General features: G+C 39.7%; 1 protein-coding gene across 1 annotated transcript in view; it reads left to right on the top strand.

The window, feature by feature from the left end:
- brinp2 (bone morphogenetic protein/retinoic acid inducible neural-specific 2) overlaps nucleotides 1-17,403 on the top strand; it is a 257,294-nt gene that overhangs the window by 232,394 nt on the left and 7,497 nt on the right. Inside the window, exon 7 of the mRNA XM_030402782.1 lies at nucleotides 8,996-9,218. Coding sequence (XP_030258642.1) covers nucleotides 8,996-9,218 — 223 coding nt within the window. The remainder of the gene's footprint in view (nucleotides 1-8,995; nucleotides 9,219-17,403) is intronic.

The raw sequence follows: 17,403 nt of genomic DNA, 5'->3' as shown, positions 1-17,403 counted from the left end.
TGAAGATGTGACCTTAAGAACTGCAAGTCTTTATGGGATTATAGGCTGATCTGAAAACAAAAATCTTACCTTATTAAGAAGTAAAAGTCATTAGAGTCTATCATAATGAGTCACTCACTACTGAGTGAAAAAATGCTATTTTTCTTGTTTCTTTTTAATCTGATCTTATAGTACTGATCTAACAGGACTTACAGATGACACTTGCACTTTCACTCTTCAGACCTGGTATCAACATGCATTTTAAGATATCCAATCACAAGTGGACAGCTCTGCATACAGGTGTGAACACCTCCAAGACACATTGAGGATGCATTTGCGATCCCATCACTCAGACCCCACAATGATGGTCCACCTTCTCAACCGACTTCCTCTGTGAGATACAGTAGTTATACTATAATAATATACTATAATATACTGATATACAGTAAACATCTCAAATTTTATAAATGCAGTAAACAATAACTGATGTATGGCACGTCATTTGATGCCCATGAGGAAAGTCCCCAGACTCCCTCGAAAAATTTAAACATTGCTATCATCATATTAAAAAAGTTTTGGAGTTAGGAGGAACATTATAAACTTGGCAAAATTTAAGCCTTCTTGTAGCTTCGGCAAATGTTATACATGAATGTGTTTCTATCTTTGTGTAAAAAAAAATAAAAAAAAACATTGTATCTGTTCCAGTAAACACTGTTCCAATGTATATATTTGCATTTGGGGGAAGTGCAATCTGATCACAAGTGGTCACTTGAGGCGAAAGGTAAAGCCAGGTGTGACTGTATAAAGCTGTCCACTCTCGATTTGATCACTTAGGACAGATGCCCATACCAAATTTGAGCAGCCTCTCTGTATAACATTTACATTTTTCAGTACATAGTGTACATATCATTAGGGTTCACAGGTACTTCGCATTACCTGCCCTGAGGATATAAGACGTTTCCCTCGTTCTTCACATTTATAACTTGTGATCTCTACAGTCTCCCAAGAACTTATATATTAATTCAGATTTTTCACATTTACTTAAAGGATTTATGTTCTAAGTAAGTAACGTTTTTTTTAAAGTATTGAGCCAGTGTAAGTCTAAAAGTTCAATCAATCCACAGTGGTGACAGATCTCACTTCAAAAAGTCATTTGAGTCGGGTTTTTTAATATAGACGATCTACAGAGACTGCCAGACATAAAATCCTTCCTGCTAACTATTGTGTGAGCAGAGTCACTGATGTATGATGGATGGCGCCTTTAATGTGCGGCAGACACTTTGAAGTGATGGAGATAGCAGCTTACTCGACAGCTCTGGACCCTCTGTTTTCCGCTCCGTCTCTCCCTGCCGGCGTCGCTGCAAAATAAAAGAGGGAAAGCGCTGCCGTGTTTGCCTGAAGACATCCCAACTCCAACCCTATTGTCTGTCATGTTTGCAACTGAATTAAAGGCACAGAGGAAGAGGGATGATTATTGAAGTTGTTGTTGCGAGAAATCATGTGGGATTTAATGAGAGGATCTTCACTTAGATGTAACTGACAGACAGGGGCACTGCACAGGAAAGAGGCATCTTAAGAGAAAGGAGATGTTCCAGAGACCGCTGTTCACTGCTACATGCTGTATGACAGGCAGTTGCAAACCCATCAAATCTAATTCCAGCTGTAAGAGACACTGTGACAGTGTGACTATGCAAGGTAGGAGCTGATTTGTTTAGATGTTTGACAGAATATTTTGATTATATACAACATTCAGAACAAGCCGATATAGAGGGGAGACTGCAAAGGAAAATTGTATTTAAGTGAAAAGTTTTATATTATTCACCACTATTCATACTATATATAGGAACATCAGAATAATAGAGTGCAGTTTATAATATATCTGCCTAAAAAGTATAAATGGCACGTGTGAAGAGGTGGAAAATAAGAAGAAACTGCACTCAACTGGTAAAATAATGGATAATACAGTGACAGGCTCCAGGAGCTTTCCATTTCTTTTTCTATTTCTCTTCACCGATGAGCTCCAACACCAATTCTACATGCTCAACCTCCCAAAAGCTGCAGGAAAGGGCCAACTATTTCCTAACTATAAAGTGGGACACAACAACTCCCTCATGATCACTTTAAACACTGAAAAACTGACATACAATCAAGTCATCATGTTGCAAGTTATGCAACATGGAAATGATTCTTGGAAATGATGATGGAAATGATTCTTTAACGTCCAGGTCCAAGTCATTTCAGTATTGTTAAGTTCAAGTCAAGTTTTGGGTCATCAAAACAGTGCCTTGTGTTGACTGGATTCACTGCGTCAAATCGACCTCACTTGAGTCCACATGGCTGGCTCTTACACTGAGGGCCTTGATCCTTTAGACTTCATCAATAGTTAAGAACTTCACAACCTGCCGCTTTGTATGTCATTTAAATCGATGCCAAAGTCAACAAGTGTCTCAAATTAGATAACAAAATGCCTCATCTCTGCTGAAGTCGTTAAAATAATAAACACTTGGTTAAGGTTATAGAACAACCATCCATCCATCCTTCCATCCATTAGCTATACCCTCTAATCCTTTAGAGGGTTGCTGGGGATAAAGCCAATTGCCGGTGACATTTCCCGAGATGTGGCATACGGCCCGGTCAATGGCCAGTCAAACACAGGGCGGAACGCATGTGTTAAGGCTTTATTCGAAAGTCCGACCTTGTCCCTACATGAACTTTGTCGCTATACTGTATATCAAGGTTACCTGACTTCACTCTATGCCTCAATCACGGTTACTAACTTTTGTCACTTGAAGTGGGGATCACCAAAGTAATTACCGGATACATCCCCTGGGGTCCATGATTGTCTGTAAGAAGACTCATGGTATTTCATCATTTTGTTTCAGCTGGCTGATCAACATTGTCCTCTCTGGAGTCACACTACTAAGTTAACACTTTGAGTTCTACTGACTTCACTTTTCACCACACTGTACAGCATATGGTAGATTGGGCTCTTCAGATCCCAGCTCTGACTTTTAATATCCCATGTCCTTGTCAGGAGTTAAATGAACAGGCCACAGCCAGCCAGTCACTTAGCTGTCGTCTCTGCTTGATGATGTCATGAATCACTAACTCGGTGCAGAGATGGAGATTTCGGGCCCGTGCGGTCGGCCATTATGGAAAACAACCCCCGGCCTCTTTATCTGATAGATTTTGAGTGAGCCAAATTGTCCATAAATTTTTGACATGGAGTCATAAATGTCAGGGAAAAGGAGGAAAACAGACAGACAAATCCCTCCAGCGTGATGGCAGTGCTAATGATTACTACTGAGAGTGTGACAGGAGACAGAGAGAGGGGCGAGAGAGGCTAGGACGGAATAATGCTGAGGGAGTGTTCACGGAGGACTCAGAGAGCAAGGGTGGACGATTTGAAAAACAGAAAAAATGGATAAAGAACTAGGGGGGAGGTCGATGGGTGGATGAGGAATAAAGGTGGTTGTGTGTGCCACTGTGTGAGTTAATCATTGATGGAGTGACACAGGAGGAGAGATGCAAAACAAAGGGAAGGAGTGTGTTGAGGCGAATGGAGCCATTGATCTCACTGGCTAATGGTCACAGTGAGACTCGCGGCATGTGTCTGTGCGGAGGAAGAAAAATACATGTCATATGGGATATTCTAATGAGCTGACTGTTAATGAGAGGCTTTCAGATGAGGTAACAGGCTGTCTCGGGAGCCACGCTGGAATCAGTCAGACGACAGTGGTTGTGGATAACAGGTTGTGTTTCAATATTTACACTCAACAATAACAGCTACATTCTGTGTGGATTTTGACTTAGCTTGTTACTGCAGGATTTAAAATGATGCCCAAGTCTGTCCTCATTAACCAAACGTGTGTTTTGCTACCGAGCAATGTTGAACAACACAAAGTAAGCTTATTTTAAATTGGGGCAAAGTTTTCATTTATGCAAGGCTTATTTTAGGAAAATCGCACTAAGCACAGGACACCTAGAGGTTTCTATTTGAGGTAATTGTGCAGCATTAGAACATCAGCTAAAGGATATACAATGAGCTAGAGACACACAGGGCACAGCTTTGTCTTCATGATTAGTGGATTTTCAAAACATTTTAACAATAGAAACAAAACATTCGGAGGTTTAATCAGCTGATTCAGACGTTTTACAAAATGCTATATTCCACTGTGTGTTTAGGGAGGATGCTTTTGCTTACCTTAAAGGTCCACTTTGTAAGAAAGTAGATTTTTGAGTATCTTTTCCCACTCGTCAAATGCTGATATTTTTGGATGGCAGTCTACCTGGCCACAATCTCGAGTGTCAGTATTTGAAGTGTGAGGAATGAATCAAGAATATACTGTCTTACTAACTGGACCTGTATTGAGGCTGCTTCTTCTCAACTGGAGAAGTTTTTTTATTTAATCTTTTTTTTCTTATGTATCATAATTAAGTAAATGTTGACACAGCATTAATTAAGATTGGTTATAAACCCCGCTTTTAATTTTGCTTGCTGCCGGGCTCAAAATCTCCCAGGAAAATGAAAGTAGCCTGGCACCATTTCTTTCTGCTTTTTATATCTCCATTTCAGACTAGTACATACTCTAAGAAAACGGAATGTGATCCTGTTGCCCATGGGACAGCGGCACTTACAATAATCAGCACAGTAACCAGGATATAATGTTTACATTAATATTTCTGCAAACCACAACAATATTCAGGGACAGCATTTTTACCGAATGTGGCATATCACATTCACATTATATGCTCATCAGCCAACTGCCACATCAGGAAGTGGAGGGGATGGTGGTGTTATTAGAAGCCAACAAGGCTGCTCAACAGCTGACCGCAGTTCGGGCTGAAAGGGGACTGGTAAGATGGACTCCTTTGAAAATATTTCTTAACATTATAACATACAGCAGCTTTATAGGTATCAAGTAAGAAGGTAATTAAAAAGTAAACAAATGAAGGACATACAGGACATTCATCCTCTTCTGAAATAAATGATGAATAACTCTAATGGAAGACATATAGATGGGCAATGTGTACAAAATCCTTCAAGGTTAACCAGAAACAACAACCAACGTAATGAAGAAAAAATGCGAAAAGCGTTTTGAATACAAATAACAGATGAAGAAGGAAAACTGATGTTTAACCCTCTAAGAACCTCTGTTGTAATATTACAACGTTACCTTTAGCCACCCTAAAAAACATAGTAGTACATTTGTTTATAAGTCCCGCCTCATGGCCATGAACTCACACAACCTCTCATGGTTTCCTTCGGACAACACTGCTTTGTTTCATTGGACTAAATTCATCAGATTATCATTAATGTTATATACCTTTATGGGGCTAAGTAAGCAATCAACTCTGCAAATGAACCCTTAGTTGTTCGGAATTGTTGTTCAGAGAACATGAGTACACATACAGAAATTCTGCTCCCACCTAAGCCCAACGTTGCAATATTACAACATTTCTCTAAAAACGTACATAAACATTTTTTTTTTTAAAAAACTCTTTCATTTCTGCATCAGAGGCCTCCTACAACAACATCTGAAGGGTCAAAAATTTTTTTTTTTAGGTTTTTCTATATTTGGGTCTTACAGGGTTAATGAAATTCAGAAAACTACCCATTCCTTGTGACTCACTTGAGAATTAGCTCAGAAAATAAATATGACATAATTCTTGACCCCAGAATTTATTTTCTAAATGTTAATAATCAAGGTCTCAGTGCTGGAGGAATTGTGGTGAAAGTAATGCAGATTAGTTACATAACTTCTACTCATGCAAAGTGTTTAATACATATTGGTTAGAGGTTTTAAGGTTGATAGAGGAAAAAGAAAACTCTTTCTTAAAAGCAGAACATTATCATGCTGAGAAAACCTACAGCCGTTCTTAATCATGATGAAAAATACCTATTCAGACTCTTGAGAATCACAGCACTGAGGCAGATTTAATAAAATGGAAAAGTATGATTGAGGAAGTAAAATGTGTGACTCACGAAATAAAACATATGGAAGATGTGTTTGAGAAAAGGTGGAGTATGGATGATGACTATGATAACAATATATAACTTTTGTATCTCTAACAAACTAATCACTCCTTGTAATTAGCATTTTCCCTTAGGTGTGAATGTGTGCGTTTGTAGTGTAAGTAGATGTGAATACCTGTACATATGTGTATATACACATACGGGTGTACATGTACAGATGTGTGTATATCGGTTTGTCAGTGTGTGTACAAATACAGTATATGCATATGTGTACACGCGTGTATGTATGTGGGTATGTAAATACAGACACACAGAGATAAGTGACTGTATTGAATATTTAAAAATGTATGTAAATGTTAGTATCTCACCTACAAGAAACTATCAATTATAACTCGATTCTCGGCATCCCGGCATTAGTCTATATCTCTTTAACCTATTTAACCTTTTTGGGGGGGAATTTATCTGTTATTTGTCAATTTTTATTATCAGTTCAGCAGAACAGATCTAGCTAACATTTATTCCAGTAAAGGAAAATACCATCCAACCATTTTCTCATTTCTGGTGGAGATTTACCCATGCACAGAGGATACATGCATGTACTGAAGGACTGTAGGACTAGGATGGAGCTCTGACTGCAGCCACTTGATGTGACCACACCATTTCCTAGAGCATGATGTGACTTTCCCAGGTTTTAGCACTGAAACACTCCTTGCTGTAGCTTTTCATGTGATTGTGGCTATGGCTACCACCTTTTTGTCTGTAAGAACAGCTGAGGAAAGACAGATTTCTCCTTTGAGCGTAATTGTATGCAGCAACTTGCAAGCATGCATTGAAGCATGCATTGAAGAGTCTCTCCCAAAAAATGGTGCCTTTTGTATCCCCAATGTCCTTCAAAACAATGAACTCACACATTCAGCTCAATGTAGCTTTTAATTCTTCATAAAGATCACTACAGGTCGCATGAAATGAGCACTAAAAACAGACCAACTGAGGAATGTTCCCAGCGATAACAAAGTCAATGTTGCACTTCTAATTTGGCCTCGTGCCAGCACAGAGAAGAAGCAACGGGGAGGTTACAGGAAGAGGAGATGGAGCTGAGAGTAACAAGAGATGCAGAAACAGACAGGAACACGCAAAGACAGAAACCTCAAGGGAGAGAATGAAACAGCGCTGACTCGCTAGTCCAGAGGAGAAAGATCACACCGAGGCAAAGAGGCAGACATACGAAAAGAGAAGGATGGAGAGAGACAGACCGTTGTGTCATTTGGGATCACTGAGCACTGTAATAGGCTTGAGTCTCATCAGTTGGGCTCAGCTCAGGTCGGCTTGGCTGCTGATTTGCTGGCTGTCTCCCTGCCAAAAACAGCACATGGGAATATGATTCTCCAGCAGACCCAGAACAATCCTAGAAGGTCTCACTTAGCTGGCTTTGGGAGAAAAAAAATAATAGGTTCAAGTTTCCCAGAGGCTTGATACTGGCATAACATTTGCCCACTGGTTTGTAATGGAAGTACAATGACCGTAGCGGTGGAATGCTAACACAGAGTACAAGCTGTGTCTTCTGTGCCGATATCACTCTCAGTGTAATTTACTCCAACAATGCCCAGGCTTTTCATGGAGGAAACAAACGAATGACCATTTAGCAAAAATTACAGGACAGCAACCTACATGATGCTCTCAGAAAGCTATGCTATGTCGTTTTACCCAATGTTCCTCCAAACATTCCCTCTTCAAATTCAACAGCATGGCCAGCAGCCTGAATCTTCAAATTATGACACTCTACTTTTCTACTCTAGCATCAGTCAAGTTAGCAAAAAAAATATGTGTTGTGCAACATCAGGTATCAAGGTCACATAATCCAGAATAGTCCACATAGATGATAATGTTGAGATCCTAGCAAGACACATAGGGAGAAACACATTCAGTACATTTCTAGTTGTGTGGAGGACCACTCCATTATTATCGGGAATGCCACTTCATAATCACTTCTGTTGCGCTGAAGGGAGCTTCCTGAGGCCAGAAAAAAAACGCCCTGAGGATGTCATCAGGGATAGGGAAGTGTGTGCCCCTTTAACGCATTATTTTACATAAACTATTCAATAATTTGGGACCTATTGACCTATGGAGAACTGTCAGAAAAAAACAGTGTTTTAACAGCAGTTGGACTTCAGCATGATTTTAAATTTGTTTGACTGACAGGTGCGTAGGGGAAGACTAAGGGCTGACAAAAAAAGTCACGCAAACTGTCCTCTTCACTTACAATCAGGAAAAAACTCAATCATGTTTTAATATCTATGCTTTCTGCCATTGCAAATAAAACCAATTCAGATGCTTCATGGTTTTGATTGACATATTGTTGGAGGTGGCAGAGGTTATGTAAGGTGTGTTTGAAATGATCTTTTAACAGCTGAAACCAAAGATGTATTGACGTTAAACCTAGCTTGTTTTCGTTGTTTGGTTTTGACACAAACTTGCTGTGACAGCTGCAGAATTTGCTGTGAATGACTTTCTCAACAGTTTTTTTTATCAATTTGCATTTTGGAGGGGAACGTCACAGAGTGAGAGGGGAGGCTCTCACCATTTCACCACATGCTTTTATTGGTCCATTCAGTTTGTGATTATGGATTTTCTCTCAACTTGTTTTGGCTTTAAAAGAAAAGATTGCAACATAACTGATACTGCCCATCTGTGCGTAGGACCATGCTGTCACTCATCAGATAACGATTCTCTCTAAATGACAGTGTTGCAAATGGTACTACTATGAAAACAATGAGCTTCTAATGGTGAGGTGAATGAGTATAACTGCAGATTATAGCACAGGTGTTTACTCTGTAATGGCAATTCATTAGAAGTTAACATCTTTTTTGTGTTCTAATGACACATGAAACTCCCCCAGCTCCTCAATCATTATCTATGCATGCCGCAAGGGATATAATGGTGTTGTTAGCAAATAAAGTACTCAGGGGTGTGTCTAATTTTGTTCGGTTTTCTCTTTCTCCTCCTTTTCTCCCCTTCCTGTCTCTTTTGAACTCCTTGCAGATGAATTCAAAGCATTTCTCAAGCGCTTGCCCACTGACCGGTTCTTGAATGTGTCCATTATCGGCAAATTGTGGTCAGCTGACTTGTCCCTCCTGAAGCGCTACGCCCAGCTGGAGTCAAGCACTGCCCTGGTCCTAGGCAAGGCACAGAAGATTGTCAGGAAACTGTTCACCCTGAGCAAACGCTGCCCGAAACAACCTCGCATCAGTCTGCCCCGAGAAAGGTAACTAGTAGGATACACTCACAGAAACAACAACTAAATGGAGAAAGCATAATTTGTCATTACTGGGCTGTGGGCTCTCTAACAGCCCCTCAACAGGAGGAAAACCCAGAGCTGGAAAGAGTCCAGCTTTTAAAAAGTCCAAAAGTTTTACACACAGGAAGGTGGGAATCATGCCAGTGATTAAGCTGATCTCTCTCCAAATTGTGTATTTGTAGATTGATGGCATTATGTTGTCAGCTTTTTCAGCATCGGGTTGCCTCTGCTGACAAAAGATTGTATATAGGTAAATATTTATTACTGTGTAAAGCTGTTGAGCATTGTGAGTGTACCACTATGTAGACAGATGTACCCAGAGCTAAACTGAATGGATTGTATTCACCCCAGATAGTTTTAATAATGTGACCTTGCAACAACTGTGCAAAAGTTAGAACCATCAGCATTTTATAAAAGCATATTCTGTTTAGAGGCTGTAAAGAATCTCGCTGAGAACTGGAAACTTTTGCGTTTGTTGTAGCATAACATCGCTACAGTCTAAGTGCTACCACTTCCCTGAACCAAGGATTTCCAGTAAGTGAAACTATGTCTGGCATGGGCATTCTCCTGTTATGAGCTACATGTGTGAAATAGCAACTTTTGACAATCTCTGGACCCTCTTTGGATGTCATCTGGAGTTTATATGTGCAAGCCCATCAGCAGTCTTTCTTCATACTTTCCACAATAAAACACAAATAGTGCAAAACTAGAAAATGTTTCAGAGGAGAGACTGACACACTAAGTCTGACAATGGTCAGCTTTATCCCTACATGTAAACAACATCACAACCCTCCCCTCTCTATGAGGACCAGCTTTTCACCTTGCCTTCCAGTGTGGCCTTTCAGAACAGATGTTATCATTTGGCCTCCCAACATGGTTAGATGACACCTCATAAAGACAATTTCTTTTCCATGCAGTTCTTACTTTTGGCCTTTCTATATAACATTTGTGTAGTTGCGGCTCAGGAGGTAGAGTGGTTTATCCACTGATCAGAAGGTTGGTTGTTGCAGGCGCATGTCCTGGTGTCTCTGGGAAAGATACTGAACACCAAATTGCTCCCAATAGCTGTTCCATTTGTGTGAGTGTGTGAATGGCTCAGCATAGAAATATCGTGGGGTGCTTTGGATAGGTAGCAGTTAGGCACCATGAATAGTAGCCTCAGCCATCACTGTATGAGTGAGCGTTTAAATGGGTGAGTGTGGCATGTGCTGTCAAGCGCCTTGAGTGGTCGGTAGACCAGAAACAAAACATCTGACCATCAAATGAGATTGCTATTCATTTCCTGTTTCCAACCAACAGGCAGTGTTCTTTTGTCTGCAATCATCGTTGAAACTTACATGTTTATTATTTTAACCATGATATAACTTGAATATAGTAATTATTTTAACTCAAATAATTATCTTGCCCTAAACTTAACCATGTTGTTATTGTGCCTAAAAAACATTACCATGTTGTTATTCTGAATAAACCTTAACAAACGCTAACCATGGCAACATGTTTTCACTCCTAACTCGTCAAGTACTGCAGCTTGGTCAGTGGCCTTACGCTTCAAACTTTAGCATAGGATTTCAAAATATAGCTTTCTGAAAAACATTTCTCATAATATGACATGTTATGACTTGTGGATTGTCATCAACATAATGAAATAGTTGCGGTTTGGTTAGGTTAATGCATTTAAACTACTTAGATATCCATCCATCCATTTTCTTTGGCTCATCCGGGATCAGGTCATGAAGGCAGCAGGATTAGAGGGGTATTCCACCTCTACTGAAATAACATCAAAACATCCAGATCATTTTCAGAATAAGCTAACCAGCACAAGAATCTCAATAAAAAGACAAATCCAAGCAAGTTCACCCTTCATCTATGCCATCGGTTAGGAACACCAACGTTGTGTCTGTTTGTTGTTTTTATAACACACATGTATTCCAGTGGAATTCTGGAGCAAGTTCTAGGGTCATGCAGGACCCTTCAGAGCGGCAGGTGATCAAAGTTAAAAGAGGCACATGGACCTGGAGATGAAACAATGAATTGATCAGTTGATCAAAAGAAAATGAATTGACACCTAGTTTGATAACAGATTTTGTGTGTAACTCATTTTTCAAAGAGAAATCTAAAACGCTGAATGAGATTTCATGATAAAAAAGAATAAAAAATATGTTTTTGGCCTATTTTCTCAAATGTAATGCTTTCTACTACTAAAGACTAATTTAAAGGCAATAGATAGAAAACCTTTATAGCACATAATTGGTTGCAAACGTGGCTTTTACTAACAATAAAATACACCTTGACAAAAGGCCACTTTGGGCATCAGGGGTAAAGGGGCATGAACCCAAGCACCCTTAGCTGCCCCCTCTGCACGTGCCTTCCAAGTTTAGTTATGTCACATACATAACTTGTGTTATGTAATTTACATACGTTAACTTACTGATGTAACATAACTTAAAAAACAAATCAGTCTTGCCTGTGGTCATACATGGCACGTGAACCCCAGTCTCTGGGGGGAAATCCTGTTGTTCGACCCATCTGACCCCCTGACCAACCCTTACATTGATTTTTCTTGCTTTTTATGCTACTGCACTACAGGGGTTCTTCACCAAGCGATGCAAGAGGGCTACCTACAGTGTCAAATAAGCACAGGGTCACTGACCAGGCTGCTGTCTTGGGATGTGTTTGGAGTGAGAATGGACAGAACATGGCATTGTCATCATAAACTGATTCTTTTACTTAATGAGGAGCAAAATATGTCATCCTGCTGATAAGGGCGTATGATGTGCAGAAATGTAATTCCCAGGGATATAGGGCTAGGTTTTTTTTAATGCACACATGTACAGCTGTTTGGAAACACAAGGACTGATGAGCCCTGCTCAATAGCAGACACAGCTGAACAAAGAAAACAGCAACGCCGCTGTTGAAAACTACCATCTACTAATAATTTGGCAGGCTAACTGACTCCCTTTGCCTGAGTGAAAGCTACACCTGTGGTTGACTTCTGAGCCAAATACCCTCTTGAGCCTCACTCAGCTGTCATTACATGTCAGTTCTGTTGCCATGCCGAAGGGAAAAATGAAGACAGGCTTGTGAAAAGCAGGTGTTGAGAGAGGGAAGGGACTTGAGTAAGAGATGTGAACAGCCAGAGAGAGAAAACACAGGAGAAATAAAGATGATGGGAGGAGTACAAGAGGGAAAGAAGAGGCACGTGTGATAGAGATGAAGGGTCTAGTTACAGGTGGTGGAGGTCTTTGTTGGGTAAAGTATGTCATGTGGTGGCATGCTGTAATCAAGTCATCTCCCGGTCTGACAGCTCAGCACTTGTTTACAGAGGACTTTTTTTCCCTGACAGTTCTTTCCCTCCACCCATCACTCCATCACCCCCCCCCCCCCCCCCCCCACACGCTGCCTTGCTTTCTGTCTTTATTTCTCTCCCCCTCAGTCACCTTCCTGTCGCCTCGCTCTCTCTCTCCGTCTCGCCTCTGTCACTCAGAGTCTTAACCCAGTTCGTACCAGCAACAACAAGTTATCAGGGGCTGCTCAGCTGCAAAAGCGCTGTATTTCCTTCTGCACAAATCCATTTGTTTTATCATCATTCATTTTTGTCTATTTACACAGGCCTAGGGGGAAGGAATTGCTGGAGCATTTGGGCAATGTTGTGTGTGATTTCCTGAACTTAGCCTGGGGATAGAATCTCTGCAGAGCCAATTTTCAGTCTGAACTTGTTGCTGCTGTTACCGCTCCAAAGTGGATGGTAATTTATGTATGTCTGCCTTTTTCATCTCCATGACACACCAAACACCCATCTTCCACAGGAAAAAGGTGTCAAATTGCCGTGGATAGATAATCCCATTTGTTAAAAAATATGGAGTATACCGTGAATTAGATGTTCAACAATGAAAAATGGGACGTATGCAGTTTAAACATCAGTGTAATATCGGGATATCATTATTTAAAGCTCATATCCAACCTTTTTTAATAACACTTGTCTTTTACCACCCACTTTGAACTTTACTTTTTAATTCTTTACTTTTCTCTTCTCAGAGTATCTGAAAAGAAGATGTTTTAATGAAGTACCAAATATTTAGAGATGAGTGAAAAAAAGCGTATCAAACTGAAAAAGTCATGGAGACAACTAATGGTCAATTGTTGTGACAATTGTTGTGACATGATGATATTGAAGTGTACTGCATGTCATTGTTTGCTAGCACAGGGGCAGTATAAAACTGCCATAATTTAATGCAAAGCACTCATTAGTTTTCACGATGATTGTTTTTCATTTTATTGTCTTAAGCTAAATAATTGTAACTTTTTCTTTGATGACACATAAATTAAATTCATAACAAGAATTCAAATCTAAGAATGTGCAATGTATTTAAATGTTTTTTTAATTTTTTATTTCACAAGTATTGTAAATCTTCCATACAAATGGGAAGTTACTAGATACTATTTTAATGAAGCATTACATAAGATAACTTCATAGATACCTATGAGTTGACAGACTGACCTCTTTTATGAAGACGCCAACCAGATTAACTAAGAAGCTACTGAAATGCCCAAAAAGATATTCTGAAATGTTATTTGAAATATTATTTTGTTCCTTGTCAAGTAAAGTAGTGCAGAACTGACTAGCAATTTTTCGTTGAAAAAAAGCAGTTGATCAGAGATATATAACATGAGTTTCTCATTGTGTCACAGCGGTTATGTTCTAAGGCAAAAAAGAAAGACAATCTAATTGAAATTTCAGTTCAAATCAAAATTAAAGGTAAAATAAATGCAGTTAAAACTCTTATTATTTAACTACACAACTAGCAATTATCAGGTCATGAGTAAAATTAAAATGTAAAATATATATAAATAAAGTTAAATTTTATATGCAAAAGCTGAAAGGAAAATGCTCAAACTGAGAGCATTTGTAAAGATGAAATTATGAATACTACTGAAAAAAGATCAGGGAAACATGAGATGTGTAATGGGGAATGGTTAAGCTCAAATGGAAATGTGGTCATCAAATCAAGGGGAAATAATCAGTATACCTCAGCAATGCATATTTCTTAACCGACACGTCTTAACAAAGACTTCAATATACAAACAAAGAAATCTATGAATGTACCACGTGAATGTAATAACTCCTCATTCCTAAGTTAAAGCATGCTGACAAGGGAATATTCTGACATTTATGTGCACATGAGCATATCCAGAATTTCTATCATATCTTAAACGGTACCACTTAAACTACCCCGGTAACTAATTCAGCATGGACCGGGACACAGTGCGGCCATATTCTAGGTTTTTAACTCGTCTTGTTATTTATCACTTGGCAACTACTTGAGATGTTGTGTATTTTATGTGAAGCATTACTAGAACAACAGCAGCTGATTTTTAAATTGGATTAATGTTGTATCCTATATGCTTGAATGACCAGATTACAAATTAGATTTTAAATGAAAGGCTAAAATCCCATTCCAAGTCTCATAACCTGCTTCATTAACCCTCCTCCCCCTTGTTACACTGCTCTTCTGTTGACCACAGTTGCCGGAATGTCAGGCAGTCGATTTTTCAGTAAAAGACATTACACAATGGTTGATATTAGGGATGTCCCGATCAGGTTGTTTTTTTCCCCAATCCCGATCCGAGTCCTTTTAATATTTAGTATCTGCCGATACCGAGTCCCCGATCCGATACTTGGCCTTAACTAATATTTTCCTGGATTTCCTGTTATTTGTCTATTTCACATGCGTTCAGCATCTCCTTGGCTGTCTGTTATACATGCTCTGCTGTATGAGACCCACCAAACTAGTGCACATACGACACACTGTAACTTGGAGTGGAGTCAGTGTGATGTAATGCAAAGATGGTAGGGCATACTGGGGATTCAAAAACTCCAGATGACATAGAAAACCCTGATCCTCTACCACGGAGATGGAGATGAGCTGGTTTTCCAGAGCGATTAATTTGATTTCCCTCTCTGTAATATTTGTGGAAATTTTGCTGAGGATATTTCTCTTAACTTTTGAAAGTATCCGCGACTGTTTGCTGCTTCGGTGTCCTTGCCTGTACTCTCGAGTGAGCACATTGTATTCTTTGAGTGTTTGTTTTGTATAAGCCGTATCAACTGAGTAGTATTAAATGCAGTTCCGCGAAACGGCCATATAGCAGATGTTACGTGTCGCCGTTGGACTGCTTTCGCTTTCTAACTTAAGTTATTTCCATACTGCAGACATTTTATCCACAGGTTTGCCAGAGTAACGCTACGTGCGTGTCTGCATTCCGCCACAAATTGTGCTCTGATGTAAAAAAAAAAAAAAAAAATGGGGCTTGGGTCCACATTCAAAATTGTAGATTCTGATCAGCGGAAAAATTCCCAGATCGGATCCAATCCCTAGTTGATATCCTAAGAGACTGTCATTTGCGGGATAATTTTTAAGCTTTGAATAGTCCTACTGGTTTATGAAGGCTGTGCTTGTCGAAACTACATAACTACCTCTTGAATATGATCATTCATAACTGTAAGGTGTGAAGGTTCATCGCTTCAAAGGAAGCATGTTTCATGACAATATGTCTAAATACTAAACACAAAATACACTTCAAAACCCTGAAAAAAAACAGCGCAGAATACAAAGCTTCTGTATAATAAGACATGCAATCATCTTTTTTATCCCCTGAAATTAAGGGACATCAAAATATCACATGAAGTGAACAGAAAGCGTTCCTCACCTGTGTTTCTGTGAAGGATGATAAGCGCATGAAGACAACAGTGTTCAGGAAGCACACTCAAACAGACCAGTGTCACAATTTTAACTCTAACCACTACTTACAACATAAAGAATTGGTGTTCAGGACCCTCCTACACAGAGGAGCACATCTTTTGTCAGTGAGTAGCAAAGAAGGTGGCTGCAGCTTGCATAATGAGCACTATGGAGAGATGTATTCTTTATAACTTTCTCCAAAATGGAGTGCTACATCTTCACCTCATTCCATTTTGCCAAGTGGCAATGGGCTCCCTGAGGCAGGAGGAAAGAAATGATCCTCACTGTTTGTGAGAACCACAGTTGTAGTAGAGCTTGGATCAGGCCCAAAAAATCAAGCCCGACCCGACCCGAGCCCGTGCACGTTGTGTCCGAGCCCGGCCCGGACCGACATATTAACTGTAATTATGAGCCCGAGCCCGATTTAAACCCGACATTTTTTTAATACCTGGGCTGTTATAACTGATGTTCTCAGCTACAATTCCGAGTTGTTTGAACCAAATAAATCTGTTTAGAATTATCTTAATGAATAATGCAACAAGGATGAAGCAAGTAAACTGCATTATTTGTTTATTCAGAATGGAATGGATCGCAAATGGATACGAATGAAACGTAAAAAAAACGTGAACAATGGTGAACATAGACAATGAACAAGAATGAACTTTGGATGGCCTAGGAGTCTACTACTCTTATATATTTCAACAAGGTTTTAGAATAAATAGAATTTTTAAAAACAAAATAAATATTTTTAAGGATATTAACGTAGTGCACATCCGCTGCTTAATGTCCCTAAAAAAAATAGATTTTTAACAATGATCTAAAACATGAACAACAAAGTAACGTTGGATTAGACTAAATTAAAAGGTCTTATTAAACTGCGCAGTTCAAACACTCCAGGTTGATGTCAGTTCTGCTGGTAGCCTCCTGCCTGTGTATGAGCCTGTAGATGAAGTGTGGGGAATTGATTAGTCCAAGGCTATATGCTGCCTGCCATACATAAATGTAACCATTATATAATTGCATATCAATTACAAAGCTATAGCCTACTTACATGGTTCTACATGTTGTAATGCAAGAACAAGAAGTTTCAGAGCGGTCCTCCTCTGCCCTATCGTTCGGCCAGCTGCGCTGAACACCCGTTGCTGCTGCTGCTGCTTGCTGCAATCCAGAGCACGGATCGTGCCAGCCTGGCTAGTTTTGGGTACACCAATCCGTTGACTTTCCACCATTTCACTAGGTCCCTGTCGTCATCCATGGCATGCCTCTGTGAAATGTACATGGCCACTTCATCCTCATCTGGTTCGTTATCATCGTCTTGGTTCTCCCACTCGGCAAAGTCGGGGTCTCTCCTGGGCCTGGCTGCTGGTGGTGTGAAGCCAGTACTGCTCATTGCACTGTTAGCCGCTGCAGCA

The sequence above is a fragment of the Sparus aurata genome, chromosome 21 (genome assembly GCF_900880675.1).
Source record: "Sparus aurata chromosome 21, fSpaAur1.1, whole genome shotgun sequence".
Lineage (NCBI taxonomy): Eukaryota > Metazoa > Chordata > Actinopteri > Spariformes > Sparidae > Sparus > Sparus aurata.
The sequence above is the reverse complement of the archived record's forward strand: the minus strand, read 5'-3'. Positions and strand labels throughout refer to the sequence as shown.